We start from the raw sequence: 15,739 nt of genomic DNA, 5'->3' as shown, positions 1-15,739 counted from the left end.
AACAGAATACAAAGATGTGTCCATCAGAAATGATATTTCCTAAAAATATGCGTGTGGAAGATGTAGGGAAATAGAAAATGGTTACTGAGTTAGGTGACAGAATGATGAAAGAGATCTACATTTTTTCCTAATGTTTTAAATGTTGATTAGTCTTTTTGATACAAATTGAAATTTTTAAATAAATAAAAGTGTGGTTGGGTTCACCAAGGACTTAATGTATTATGATACATCAGGTCATCCTTAATCTCTAATTCCTCCCTGAGGTAGGCATTCTACTCAGGCAAATCAGCCCAAACAGAACACAAATGCTGAAGGGCTTCCATATCTGGCAACACAAGGAAAGGACGGGTACTGGGGACGATTTTAAAAGCCTGTTATCCACAGGGTGCTATCTTGTGAATTTTTCATTCTCTTATTCTAATCATTCAGCAATGAGAACCTTGACATTTTAAACACAAAGCCAAAGACACTTCTCTCAGAGGAAGAAACCGCCAGAATGCCCCCAGGATAGAGATCAGGTTGCTTCCGTCAGAATTATACCAACCAATTTGTGTTGCGAAATAAGCCACAAAGATTTCTAAAAACTCAGTAGCATTTAATTTTATTGTGCTAAAAGTCCTTTTTTATTGTTTTCATGAATAACCAACACATTTGTACCCACTAAGATAGCAACAATGAGAATGGAAAAGGAACACGCCACAACCTGGACCCCAACTGTCTCGTTCCCATGCGGGCACAAACCCCATGAGCAGGGCCTGGCCCCACCAGCCCCTGGCCAGCCATTCCTCCCTCCTCCTCCCGGAAATCTAGACTGGAGAGGATACCTGGAAAGAAGAGCTGATGCCCAGTAGTGGGCTGCAAGCAACTGAGAGTTATTGGATAACACCTGTAGAGTAAATCACTTCCACTCCAGGAGGTGAGTACAGGACTCCAGGAGGAACTTGTAAAAAGCTTAGGCGCTCCCTGGAACCCAATCAGTACAGGCAAAAATAGAATTTATGATTTCCAGGTCAAATCATTACTCTCCCTGCATGTGATCTTAACAAGCCACCAATGCAAACATACAGAAGTCTCACTAGAGCCAAAGAAAATGTCACCATTAGCTAAGCAGCCTGAGACCCACTCCCTCACCTCTCTGACCTTCACTGGGCTTTCTCATCTGTAAAATAACTAGCTTTCGGGGGTGTTGTAAGACATAATATCTCAAAGATGCTGTTAAAGATTTTTAATGTATCTAAATATGAGATTTATCCACACGAAAAATCAACCTACTAGGTTTTTGACGTGGAAAGAAGGAAAGCCTGTGCTAAGCAATGTGCCTACAAACCCAACCAGGGTTAGCCTCGAGACAAAAATCAAGTAGGCTTGGCTTGTTCTGAATTTTCTCCCTTCTGATACCTGCCCAGACCAAGGCCCAGTGCCCTCCCGGGTCCCTTCCATGGTCTTTACCCCCCCCCAAAACACCAGTCTTTACCCCTCCCCAGTCTTTACCCCGCCCCCCTCCAGTCCTCCTCCCAGCACCCAGGCCAGCCCTTCTGACCTCCCTGGCTGCCCTATGTATTAGATTACAGACACATGTGAATCACCTGCTCAGTATAAAAAATACCTTTCCCCAGACCCCACTCCCAGAGATCTGAATTATTTGGCCTGGCACAGGGCCTGTGCAGCTGTTTTTTATAAGCCCCTGAGGCGATCTAATGAGCAATCAGGGCCAAGAACCACTATTATGCGAGATAGTGCCGGTAAGTTGGAGAGGGCTTAGAACCCCCATTAGGAAACACTGCTTTGAGATTCCGAAACATTCCTTTTAGTCTATTATTTTCTTCTTTTATCTGTGTGTTTATCTTTCTAGCTAGATTGACAGGCAAAATTACTTCTTTGTCTTTATTCCTCTGCCCTCTGTTCAGTTACTCAACATATGCTAAATGTGGTAGATAAAACCTAACGCTTCTCGTCTTTTTCCAGCGCCTAGTCCTGAAGGCCTCCCTGCCGCCCCTGTCACTTTCCCTGGGAGGCACCGTGTGTGGCTGCTGTGGCCCAGGTGGCTCCCAGCCTAGACCTCCACACCTGCGTGATGCAGTGCTGTTTGCATAATATAATTAAACAGGGTATGAAGAGCAGCTATTAAAAGAGCCTGTTCCCAAGCTTGCTTAAAAACAAGACAGAACAAAATCCCCTGTCCAAAAACCTTTGAGTCAAAATAACTTTTAAAAAGTGGAAGATTAGAAGAGAGGTTTATTGGGAACCCACCGTTGTTGGTTGGAGACATAAACACAGATCATTTAAAGCACGGGGCCCGCCGAAGGCAAGGAGCGGCAGCCTAACATAAATCACAATCCAAGAGACCAACCAGAACTCGAGTGGTCCCCACTTTGGCCTCTGCCTTGTTTCGTAACGTGGAAACATCTCTGCTCTCCTCTCTAGAGAGTGAATATAAAATCATGAAACCATCAGAACTGGAAGGACCCACCAGAGACCATCTCTAGTGAAAGATCTCACTACCTGTGATGGTGGTTGATGACTGGTGGTGCTGGTCATCAACCTCAGCTCGGAGTAATCCCAAAGAACAACTGCTCCACAAGACAAGCCCTTCCCATTTAGGACTGGTCTGTTTAAAGTGCTGCCTTACCCTGAGTTGTAATCTGTTGTCATTCCCCCACACACACACTCCACCCTCTCCTCTGTTCCCCTCCCCCTTCCCCAAATATGTCCATCTTCTGCCACAACACCTAAGTCAGAAAAACGCCGGTATATGACCCATACATCTTCACTTCTGCAGACCATCCTCCCCCAGGATCCTCAAATTCCTTGCATGAAATTATTTTGAGACTTAACCACCTTCCTAACCACTGTTCTCTGGACACACCCTAGTTTGGTCAAGTTCCCTTAAAAGACGGATCCCAGGGGCGCCTGGGTGGCTCAGATGGTTGGGCGTCTGCCTTCGGCTCAGGTCATATCTCTAGGTCCTGGGATAGAGCCCCGCATCGGGCTCCCAGCTCAGCAGGGAGTCGGCTTCTCCCTCTCCCTCTGCTTGTGCTCTCTCTGTCTCTCTCTCTCTCTCAAATGAATAAATAAAATCTTAAAAAAAAAAAAAAAAAGACGGATCCCAGAACTTAACATTGAACTCCTTTGTTCAACAAACACTCGCTTGATGCCTAATGTGTGCCGGGCACTCAGTCACGCCCTAGAGATAGAAATGAAAACACCAGGCCTGGCACAGCTAAGCTGAGGAGACAAACCAAATCATTAAAAGAAGGTGCAAGGAGTGCTCTGAGGAAGAAAGCACCAAGTGCCTGGGGGCAAGGCTCAGGTTTGCCTGACACACTGGGAGAAAAGGTCCAGAAAGGTTTCCTTAAGAAAACAACTTTTAAGCTGAAACACTACACTGCATTAAACAGGCTAGGTATAGAATTTGACGTTTCTCCCTATTAGGTTTCTTCCTGTTAAGGTTCAAAGCTTTGATTCCTGATTTTCCCACCCAGTTTTTTAGCTGGCCTTCCACCTAGAGTCATTCAAAAACCACTAAGCACGCCTTTGAAGTTGTCAACTGGTCACTGAGAAAAGTCAAGAGCAGAGTCTCTGGAGAGCTCTCTTTAAGCAATACCAAGCCGTTGATTGGCACTGTAAAGATACTGTCACTCAATCAGCCACAAATCCACTAGTTAATCTGGGGGCTTTCAAATTTTTTTCTTTGGTAGGGCAAGTTCTCTATCAAACCAAAATAAAACGGATTTCCAATATATAAACAGATAACAAGGGAGCTGTTCTAGGTAAAAGAGGGGTGGAGAGAGTCCAACCTGCTAGGGCTTCCTCTCCTCCCCACCAGAGCACTTAAGGAACCTTGGTGGCAACATATGCACCCATGGAAGCCCCCTTTGAAAACCAGTCATCTTGCCTACAAGAATATCTTGAGAGATGGTATCTAATGGTTTGAATAAATCAAGACATGGTCTATCCAATTGGTAAATCCAACAAGTCAAGACACAATAGTCATTTTGGTATGATTTACTCACAATGAACCAAGATAGTTCTTTGTGAAAACTAACCATCTATCTAATAATTCATTCTAGTATTTCATAATCAGAATCTACCTCTCCCTCCCCTTTTGGAAATGGGGACAATTTCCTATCTCTGTTTTCTGATATGTTCCCATTCTTCCTGTTTCTGAAGGGTTACATTCAAACTTCCAAGATCACATGGAAAATTTTTCACATCCTAGGACATTGTTGGGACCTAGAGACTTAAGGGCTACTGGTTTATAAGCTTCTTCAAGGTAGAGACCATTCTTACTCATCTTTGTTTCCCAAGAGCCTAACATTACACTTAGTGTGAAACTAATACAAAATAACGCTCAAATAATTAGTTTGCTTGTTAATCTTTTAGTTGTTTGAAAATACCGAAGTGCTCTCTTGCGACCTTCTCACCTAGTTTGGATTTCCATTCTTACCTATATAGAAGCAAATTATGAGTCGAGTGTTTTGACCTTCTCCTTGTCGTCATTTAACTTTGTACCCTTAAAAAAAAAAAAACCCTTTAGTTGTCCCAAGCTGTTTTACAAACTAGGAACCTTAGTCCACTGGACTCCCAACTCCTGACACCACAGATCACTGCTTAGCCCTTTAGAACATATTCTGAAGTAATAATAATTTTAGGTATGTCTGTGACCAAAGAGAACTGATGGAATGATATCATTCTAGACAAAAATGCCAATTACTCACAAATGACCCGCAAGTGGGCACCTAAAGAGCTGAAAGCAGTGAAAATTGCAAGTGCCTTTCTACCTAAATAACTTTAGTTTCCCATTACCATCGCAAACAAAAACCAGGGACCCATACTATTAATAACTGCTCAGATTTTAATGTTTCAGTATTACAATCCTTTTTATAGATAGATCTATAGACACTATGCTGCGTTAAACAGGCTAGGTTTTTATTAGCTTTTTGACAGTCCATCACACTGGTGACATCCAGAGGATGAAAACCACTAAAATCCTGAAGTCTCTTTCTCACATGTCTCTCCCCCGCCCTATATTTGTGCAATTCAATCTGGGGACCTAAGTACAGAATTTGACATTTCTCCCTATTTCTTCTTGTTAAGGTTCAAAGCTTTAATTCCTGATTTTTTGAATTATTTAATAAGTAAATATGTAAGATGTTATGACTTTTAAAACTGTGGAACTCAACTCCAGAAAGTATGTCCTAGTTTTTATTTCCTATCAGTACAGTATGCCAGGGCCTCCTTCACACCCCCACCAGTTCATCACATTAACAAAACAAACAAACAAAACTTTGCCCATCTGATGGACAGAGTGGTGCCTCCTTTGTTAACTTGCATTGCTCTGATTACTAAAGAGGTTCAACATTTTTCATATATTTATTCATCACGTGTGTCATTTTTTGCAAATTCTCTATGTCTTTTGTCCAGTTTTTTCCAAGTATTCACATTTCTTACAGATTTGCAGAAGTTCTTCAAATAGTAACATTAATTCTTTTGTCACAGGTTGCAAACGTTTTTTCCAGCTTTCCGTTTCAATTTTAACTTTATTTATGGTGATTATTGACATCCAGGTGGTTTTATTTGTCTCAAGAAATCTAGCAATCCAACTTTTTGTCACTTCTTCCTTTGGTACCATACTTAGAAAAACTTTCCCAAGTTCAAGATTATATAAAAGTTTCCCATATTTTATCCTGACACCTTTATGGTTTATTTTTTACATTTAAATGCTTACTCCACTTGGAATGTATTCAGGTGTATGACATAAAGTCAGGAGGACTGTACTTATTTTGTTCCAAAAGGTCAGCCAGCTGTCCCAACACCATTTACTGAATTAATTTGTCTTTTCTGTACTGATTGAAGAGGCCGCCTTTCCTCCCCACACTAGTGCTCTCTCTCTCAAATAAATAATCTTTTTAAAAAACATTTTTTTAAATGGAGCGCCTGGGTGGCTCAGTCGTTAAGCGTCTGCCTTCGGCTCAGGTCATGATCCCAGGGTCCTGGGAATCAAGCCCCGCATCGGGCTCCCTGCTCAGCGGGGAGTCTGCTTCTCCCTCTCCCTCTGCCCCTCCCCCCGCGTGTGCTCTAGCTCTCTCAAATCTTTAAAAAAAAAATTTTTTTTTAATGAGTCAAGAAAAAAAAGGGCGCCCTTATCTTATGCTTTGTCTCCACTCGTGCCTGTCTCACAGGGATCTGAGACTCAGCGTACCCACCCCTGAAATTCATGATCATCCCCTCTACTCCAGCATTCTCCAATTCTGAATGGCTACTTTGTTCACTAAGTGTTCATGTCAAGAACCTGGTTATTCCTTACCCCTGCCCTCTCATCCCCGCCTCTCTCCCCCCACACACAGTCACCAAACTGTAGTCAATTCTGTCTCTAGAATATAGCTCTAAACCACCATCATATGTCCAACTCTGTCACCGTGGCTGTAACCCACAACACCATCTGACCTTTCCTGGACTGCAACAGCCTCCTCACTGGACCCCACATCCACTGTTGGCCCCTCTAGGGCATCACGCCACTTCCCCCATTTCAACCTCTGACAGCTTCCATTGTTGTTAGAACAAAGGCCAAGATTATTTAAGTGATATAGAAGACCTGTGTGATCTAGCCCCCCACCCACCTCTACCTCATGCCACACTTCAGTTCTCACAGTTACTAACACACTAGCCATCTTTTCATTCCTTGAAGGCTTCCAGCTGCTTTTCATGTCAGAGCCTTCACACGTGATGCCCCTTCTATGTTCCAAGCTGGTCTCCCGTCCCACCCCATTCCTCCTCCTCACACACATGCCTGCCTAACTCCAGCTTATCTTTCAGAGTCCAGAAGTATCATGTCCTCAAAGAAGTCTTGCATAACCTCCCTGACCACACTAGTCTCTCCCGCAAAAGCGCCCTCCTTGCACCTAGTACTTCTCCAGGTGGTACTTCTCACAAGTCTTGCCATTTTATAAATGTTTGCAACAGTATCTTCATCGCGTGGCAGCTCTAGCAGCTCAGGCCTGTGATCAACTTGTTCACCAATGTCTCTTTTTACTGTGTGTAACTGTGGGCAAGCCACTCAACCTCTCTGTGCCTCAGTTTCTTCATCTGCCAAATGGGTGGTGTTACTTCTACTGTGTACCAGATTCCATCTTCTTTCTTATTTTAATCTATCAAATGATCACAGCTGGGGATCTCTGTGCTAACGTGGGACACAGCTATATTCTTATTTTCTTATATTCATTCTGTCTTATTTCCCTTCCACTTCAAGTTCATACCTGTAGACTCAGGATTAATGGTAGAACAGAAATATAAAAGAGGCAGAAGGCTGATGAGATTTACGTCAGTTTTATGTGATACCAAGCACACAGCATTATATGGTATAGGAAAAAATATTTGCAATATATTAAGTGAGGAAAAGACAGGTTGGAAAATTATGTGTATGTGTGCATTTACACAAATACATCTATATGATTCAAAATTACACATAAAAATATTGGAAAGACGTGTACCAAAAGGACAACTGTGGTTAGCAAGCAGTAAGTTATAAGATTACAGTGACTTAGTTTCCTTCTCTGTGTGCTTCTGAACTTCCCCAAGTTTCTACAATTAACTAATACATGTAAAAATCAGAGAAAAGGTTTCCTTAGACTTTTTTCTCAGAAAACAATGTTCTTCATGGAGTCGTGTTACATACAAAACTTGTGACAGTGGTAATGATAATAGCTAATACTTCTCAGCATTGTTTATGTGCCAAACGCTGTAGTAAGTACATTACAGAAGTGCTCACTGAGTCCTTGCACTCTATGCTGGACGCATTGTTCTCACCCCCATTTTGTGATGAAAAAGTCCAGGTGGTTCATGGGAAGTCACACAGCTGCTAAGTGGCAGAGCCCAAGATGTGAACCCCGGGGGATCTGACTCCAGAAATACCTCTCTCATGTGGCCACTAGAGTTCCTGTCTCCAGCCACACTGCCTCCCAAAAACCTAACCTTTCTCTTCTTGATTTTTATGTCTTCCATGCTTTTCTGATTCTCACCCTTTGGGGAGGGGATGGAAATAGACAGCATTCGCACTTCTTGCACACGTGAAAGTCAGGCATCCACTACAGGTCGTATCTCTGCTTCCAACGCACACACCTGCCCCAAGGGGACACGGGAACATGCAGAACTGAATGGAGACTAACACTGACCACTGGGCAACCCTCCCCGCATTATCAGCCCTCGCAGTACCGCGGACCTCTGCTTTCTGTCCTCACTGCAGTTGTATTTTACACTTGCTTGTTACTTGATTGCTTACGACCTGCAGGCACTACTCTGAGCACTTTACATGTGCTACTTTTCTTTTCACCATTATTGTCCCCATTTTACACATAAGGAAACTGAGGCCTAGAGAAGAAACTTGCCCAAGGTTGCAGAGCTCGGAAGTGATGGAGCTTGGTTTGACCTCTGGCTCCAGAGGTATCACTCTCAAATGAATGAATGAAGGTATACTCCCCATTTTCTAAAAAACCTACTATCTCTTATTAGGACTATCTAATTTTATTTCTGTAGGACCTGAATATTTCTAATACATCATATTTCTAATATTTTGATTTTTTATTATTATAAATGGAAATTTTTAACTATATTTCCTAATCAGTTATTTGAGATACCAAGATTTACATGTTTGTAACTTTGTAAACTTTTTATCATTTTATTTTAGTTTATTTTATCATGATGAATGTACTCTATAATCCCCATCCCCTATTTCCTCCATCCCTCCACCCACCTTCCCTCTGGTAACCATGAGTTTGTTCCCTATAGTTAAGAGTCTGTTTCTTGGTTTGTCTCTCTCTCTAGTTTCCTTTGTTTTGTTTCTTAAATTCCACATATGAGTGAGATCCTATGGTATTTCTTTCTCTGACTGACTTATTTCACTTACTATAATACTCTCTAGCTCAATCGATGGTGTTGCAAATGGCAAGATTTCATTCTTTTTATGGATGAATAGTATTCCATTATATACATATTTATCTTCTTTATCCATTCATCCCCATCAGTGGACACTTGGGCTGCTTCCATAGTGTGGCTATTGTAAATAATGCTGCAATAAACATAAGGGTGCATGTATCCCTTTTAGTTAGTGTTTTTCTATTTTTTGGGTAAATAACCACTAGTACAATTCCTGGGTCATAGGGTAAGTTCGATTTTGGGGCACCTGAGTGGCTCAGTCGGTTAAGCGTCTGCCTTCAGCTCAGGTGAGCCCCACATCGGGCTCCTTGCTCAGCAGGGAGTCTACTTCTCTCTCTCCCTCTCCTTCTGCCTGTCCCCACTGCTCATTCTCTCTCTCTCAAATAAATAAAATCTTAAAAAAAAAAAAGGGTAGTTCTATTTTTAATTTTTTGAGGAACCTCCATACAGATTTCCACAATGGCTGCACGAATTTGCATTCCCACCAACAGTGCAAAAGGTTTCCCCTTTCTCCACATCCTCACCAACATGTTGTTTCCTGTGTTGTTAATTTTAGCCACTCTGACAGCTGTGAGGTGATATATTGTAGTTTTGATTTGCATTTCCCTGATAATGAGTGATGTTGAGCATCTTTTCATGTGTCTGTTGGCCATCTGGATGTCTGTACCTTTGTAAAATTACTGAACTCTCTCATTAACTGTAATTTCAATTCTCCATTATTTTAGCTACATAATTTCTTTTTTTTTTAAGATTTTATTTATTTATTTGACAGAGAGAGAGCACAAGCAGGGGGAGCGGCAGGCAGAGGGAGAGGGAGAAGCAGGCTTCCTGCCGAGCAGGGAGCCTGATGTAGGACTCGATCCCAGGACCCCGGGACCATGACCTGAACCGAAGGCAGATGCTTAACCGACTGAGCCACCCAGGTGCCCCTATTTTAGCTACATAATCTCTTAATTTCTATAAATAATAATTTTGTCTCCTTTCCAACACAAAGATATCATCTTTCTCAACTAATTTTTATTTTGTTTAAATTTAATTTTTTATTTTAATTTGAACTTAATCACAATTTTTTAAACTACATCCAAAGATATGTACCGCCTCTCTTCAGTCTCTCGTTACCACCCACCCCTCAGGCCCAAGCCGTCTGCCATGACAGCAACAGAGCCACTTTTCTAAATCACAGATATGCCTCTTTCTCTCTAATATTAGAAGTCTGCACCACCTACATGTTTTATATCTCAGCGTAATTGTTACCTTTTATAATATGGCCCCAAACTACCTTTAAACCTTCATTTCGACCATGATTACAAAATGCCCCTCACTTGTGACTCCTTTTCTCATGATTTGCCCAGATGGTCCTTCCCTATTTTCTTCCTTGGGACAACTGTTTACTTTCTGGGGCCAAAACACCTGCTGCCTCTTCTCTGGCCCTCCCAAGCTCTCGCTGCCATTTCACCCCTACTCCTGTGTCTCCAGGGCACCAAGCACAAACCTCTGTCATGACACCTGTCAGAGCCCAACCTGAACGTGGGTACTCATTTAGAGCAGAGGTCAGCAAAATTCTATGGAGCTTCAGATGGTAAATATTTTAGGCTTTCTGGGCCATATTTGATCTCTGTTGCATTTTTTTCCTTACATTTTAATAATATAAAAATGATTCTTAGCTCATAGGCCATTAAAAAAAAAAAACAGGCCACCAGCTATGGGCCATAATTCACCTATTCCTGGTTTATAAGTTCGTCTCTCCCACTGGATAGTAAGCTACCTGAGAGAGGGGACCATCTCTTATTCACTTTTGTATTCCCCAGCTCCTGCCCCAAAGAAGGTCTTCAATCCTTGAAGTCAACTGACTTGAAACACCAATAATTAATTTATCCTGATGCCTCAAATACATCCCTAGACAATTTCCCCAAATCTTGAACTACTTAACAAAAAGTCATGCATTTTGAGTCTCTCAGGCACCTGGGCCTTAAAAGTAAGCTGTATCTCCAGGTGAGGGGGGAGGTGATGCTTTCTGCCTCATTTAGTAAGAAAACCTCTGATGTTCAGCCAAGGAGCCTCTCTCTCCCCAAAGGCAGCAAAAGTGCTTCTCCTATGAGAGCCTAGACTGTTCCCCGAGCTCCCACGTGGAATAGAACTCCAGCAAACTCCTGCTTTTCAAATAGCCAAATCAATATTTTTTTAAAGATTTTATTTAGTTATTTGACAGAGACAGAGACAGCGAGAGCAGGAACACAAGCAGGGGGAGTGGGAGAGAGAGAAGCAGGCTCCCAGCTGATCAGGAAGCCCGATGCGGGACTCGATCCCAGGACCCTGAGATCATGACCTGAGCCGAAGGCAGACGCTTAACCATCTGAGCCACCCAGGTGGCCCTCAAATAGCCGAATCAATTTCTCATCTCAGGAAATGATCTAGACTTGATGCTGTTTGGAATACTTGCCAGATATCCAACCTAGCTGCCGACAATAGCTCTACCTCCCACCTCACCATAATCGGGGAAGAAGCATTTTGCTAAGTCATTAAGTACAAGAGAATCGCTATCCCCCTGCTCCCTGGTTCTCCCAACCAGAAGAAGCATTCCAGAAAAGTGACAATCAGCCCTCCCTGGTTAAGGAACCAACACTGTGAAGTTCTTAGAGAAGAGCAGCACTTTACTGCATAATCTCTGGCTTAACTCTGAGGCCTCAGTGCCTGGCTTCTGGGGCTCCGACAGCGTGGGCTAGAAAGGAAGCAGTGAGCAGGTAGGGCCATCACTAAGGAGGAAACAGCCCGCGGCAGACCTGCTCTGTGAGGCTGTGAGTCCAGGACTGTTTCCACGGGAACGAGGCAAACTTGAGGCCAATTCCACTCATATCTACGTCAGGCAGGCCCCTCTGGGCCTAGAAAGGCAAAGCACCAGAAGGTCTGGTCAGCATCAAACCACCCCCCCAAAACAAAGCTGGCCAAGAGCTGGATATGCTGTTGGGCTCTTCCCCTGCAGCCCAGGGTTCAGGGGGGCACTCCAGGTCCAGGAAGCATCTGGAGTACAGAAGAGGGAAGGAGCCAGTCAGAACGAGTCACCCTGGAGGGAGCCCCACATGGGTTTCAACAAAACAGACCCTAACCCCACTTCCTGGAGGGAAATAATATGCTCTAGAATGGAGGTAAGGGTGCCTTTTAGGTGGAAACTCACCTTCCCCGGGCAAAATAAGCAGTCCCAAAGGACCAGGTCACGTGACTGGTCACATAGCGGGCTTGGCTCCCTAGACCTTAGTTGTCCCCAGGAGAAACCATCAGTTCCGACACACAAGCTCTTGAACTCACATGATGTGTTTATGAACTGACACAGGTAAGACTCGAGCTCCGCCCAGCACAGAGGCACATCAGCCCAGCCATCTCCAGCCAACCAGGGGAGCGAAGACACCGAACTCCACTCTCAGCAGCCTCACCCACCCACACGTATGCTGCCCCAGGCTCCTCCTGGAGGGGCTTCCCAAGCACAGGGAAACCCACTGTGCACAGTAAATGCAAAATCAGAAGAATTACAACACGCTCGTAAGAAGAGCGCTAAGATCACAAATGGAAACTCAGGCATGAGAAATGACACGCGGCAGGTGCACGCGGAATGGGTCAGAACCGGCTTGATGGCCACGGAGACGCAGTTGACTCTTCCAGCAGAGGTATTTACAAGCAGCCCTTTCACCCTGGCCTGTGTATAAATAGAAGAGCTCCCTTGCTCACAATCACCCTTGGCTCACAACACGTTCCAAGCCGCTGGGGGCCCGCTCTGTGTCCTCTCCGCACCGGCCTCGCCACACTAGCCTGGCTCATGCTAGTGACGAAGGAGAGAGACATTTGCTCCTGAAAATTAGGGAGTCGGGTTAAATGGTGGGACTGCCACCTACACGTGGAAGCAAAGAAACCAATCCAAATAAAACTTTAAATCAGTCAACTAACAGCGCTTTACTAATCATGCAAAAAAGTACAGATATAAAATAGAGAATAGAAGGTGTGGTACGTTACCCAAAAGCCCTGCCAAGGACCGCATGTCCTTCTCCATCAGCATGTAAATCTCTTCCTCTGAGAAGCGGCCAATGCCGTGGCCGTGCATCTCGCGCTTCACAATTCCTTTCGTTATGTGGCACACGACCCACCTCAGCAGGTTACTGAAGGGACCGCCACCACTAAGAGAGAGCATCTTCCGGGTCTCATTGAGATTGTCCACCCACTGGCAATAAGCTAACGTCCTGGAATTGTGTGGAAACAGGTTACTACTGGGCATCAGATGTATGTCAGCTCCTCAGAGTCCATTTCCAGTGAGTGCGTCACAAGTCAGCACACTCTAGAGGAAATGAGCCAGAGCAGCTTTACAAAGAGCAGTCTCTGCAGGTATGACAACAGCTTCTGGCCAATGCCTAGACTTCGGGTCTGTAAGAGAAACTAGAACAAATCCAGATAACGATGCCATGCTACAATTCCACCAAACATCTCCGGGCCCCCGCCCTCAGATCCACGCCCCCCCCCACCTCCCAAGGCCGGCTTCTGCACCTTCTGAGGCAACCCCACAGAAAACAGGAGAAACGCACTTCCAAAGGTTTTGAGGCAGAACCGTGCGTACCCATGGGGACACCAGGAAGGAGGCACAGGGACCACAGGGCTGGCTTCATTCTCTTTCTTGATCTGAGGAATGGGTATGCAGATATATGCTCTGTGTTCATTAATTAAGCTGCACCTTTTTGTTTCGCACCATTTGTGTATGCGTTTTAGATTTTACCATATCAAAGAGTTGTTTAAAAAAGAAAACTTTTGCCTTTTTGACAGAGGATTAGGGAGTAGATATACCTATCTAATGTTGGTATAAACTATATAAATTATAAATATTATGTATATGATTTGCTCTCCAGAAAGCCTGGAGAACTGTTTCAGTTTGGGCTCCAGATCTCTAAAGTGAATACGAAGACCGAAGGAACTCATCTGAGTCACTTTTCCCATCTGGGTGGTGCCTGTGGCCAACTCTCCTGTCCAGGTGTGGCCATGGAACACGGAGACCCAGCTGAGCAGCAACTCAGTTCCTGTGGGCTGCCGGCTACAACACTCGGGCCTCGGCTGATTAGGGGCTCTGAACCCATGCGACTACAGCAATGTCTCTCTGGCTAACAGTGTCGGTACACAGAAATTAAAAGGGGTTCCTACCGAAGGCTGAGAAAAATGTAGGTGTGGGAATGCCAAAAGAAGATATTTTAGTTTTACCCCATAACGAGCAAAAAAGATGTACTAGCAGTCGTCTCTCCTCCTAGTGTTGGTTCATAGAACAATAATGGCCACTTTGAAAAAATCAAGAGTGAAAAATACTTTTACAGAGAAAACACAAGGAATTATAATAAATGATGGCGATTTTCCACCTCAATTTTTTAAAGAAAAAAAAAGTCCCTGAAATGTTGATCATTTTGTATAATCCTATTCTTTCCACTGTTCTTTCCTCTAGAAAAAAGAAAATAAGAAACAGAAGATTTCTCTAAAAGTTTTTAAGCATTCCTGATTTTTACTGAGAAGTCCTACAACCAATTTCAACATAACTCTCTGCACTATACCCAAAACTCTTCTTTATCACCTTTTTAAAATAATGCCTACAAATCTTATTAGAAAGCTTTGTGTCGGGGAGCCTGGGTGGCTCAGTCGTTAAGCATCTGCCTTCGGCTCGGGTCATGATCCTGGGGTCCTGGGATTGAGCCCCACATTGGGATCCCTGCTCCGCGGGAAGCCTGCTTCTCCCTCTCCCACTCCCCCTGCTTGTGTTCCCTCTCTCGCTGTGTCTCTCTCTGTCAAATAAATAAATAAAATCTTAAAAAAAAAAAAAAGCTTTGTGTACCTCTTTTATAAGTCTCTCAAAATAAAGTATTGAGTCAAGAAATGGATTTTGCTGAAAATAGGAAAAAGTACATCACAACGGTAACTAATACATACAGACAGAGAAGTCAATGGATCTTTCGACATAAAAGATCTCACATTTACTCTGGTAAATTCTTTATAAACATGCAAACTAAATACTTTCCTACTTGCTCTTCTTTTTACACCTGCAGTAATTAAGGTTATCAATTTTCTCATTCCATTAGAATAATTCAGCACTTTGATTCAAGTTGTACTGGATTGAAAGGCACAATAAAAGAGCCAGACCATCCTTGATTATTTTGCAAGTCCATGAACTGAGAATAAAACTAAATTATCCCAAAATAAGCATGACCAGGTCATAAGAGCATCCAGGAAGTGTCTAAAGAGTAAAACTGAGGAATGTGGTGGCTCTAAACTGACAGGTTGATGTGAAAAAATACATTCTTTGTAGATGAATTACACAGGTTTCATCATAAGCCTAAGTGATCCTGAGGGATGAGCAGAAGCTCACCAGGCAGAGCAGAGGAGGAAGGGTATGCGTGAAGAGCACTGGCCGGGGAGCACAGGATGCCTGGGCAGAGGATGGAAGGGTGGGCCAGGACCAGATCTGGATGCGCCTGAGACAAAGGGTGATGAACTCTATTTTGGAAGCAAAGGTGAACCACTGAAAGGTTTTAAGCAGACAAGAAATGTAATCAGGTTTGAGGCAATGTGAAGGAAGGGCTGGAAATGGAGAAACCACCAGTAGGAAGGCTGGCTAGAAGACTCTGGCAAGACCTAAGAACTAGGGCAATGGGGGCGAGGGAGGGTGTACAGGGAATGCAGAGGAGAAACTCTGGGGTATGAGAAAAAGAGTCTATTGACCAAGAGTCTATTGACCTATTAGGTATAAGGAGAGATTAAGTCTTTTCTCTCAGGCCGATGACTTGAGTGAGAGATT

At 43.6% G+C, this 15,739-nt stretch overlaps 1 protein-coding gene across 1 annotated transcript in view; it reads right to left on the bottom strand.

Moving 5' to 3' along the window:
* The window catches only part of FAXC (failed axon connections homolog, metaxin like GST domain containing), a 67,713-nt gene that overhangs the window by 26,835 nt on the left and 25,139 nt on the right, over positions 1-15,739 (bottom strand). The window contains exon 4 of the mRNA XM_021693471.1: positions 12,934-13,157. Within this exon, the coding sequence (XP_021549146.1) occupies positions 12,934-13,157 (224 nt within the window). The remainder of the gene's footprint in view (positions 1-12,933; positions 13,158-15,739) is intronic.

Source organism: Neomonachus schauinslandi, chromosome 8 (assembly GCF_002201575.2).
Source record: "Neomonachus schauinslandi chromosome 8, ASM220157v2, whole genome shotgun sequence".
In the NCBI taxonomy this organism is placed as follows: Eukaryota; Metazoa; Chordata; class Mammalia; order Carnivora; family Phocidae; genus Neomonachus; species Neomonachus schauinslandi.
This window is presented reverse-complemented; position numbering and strand designations above follow the sequence as displayed.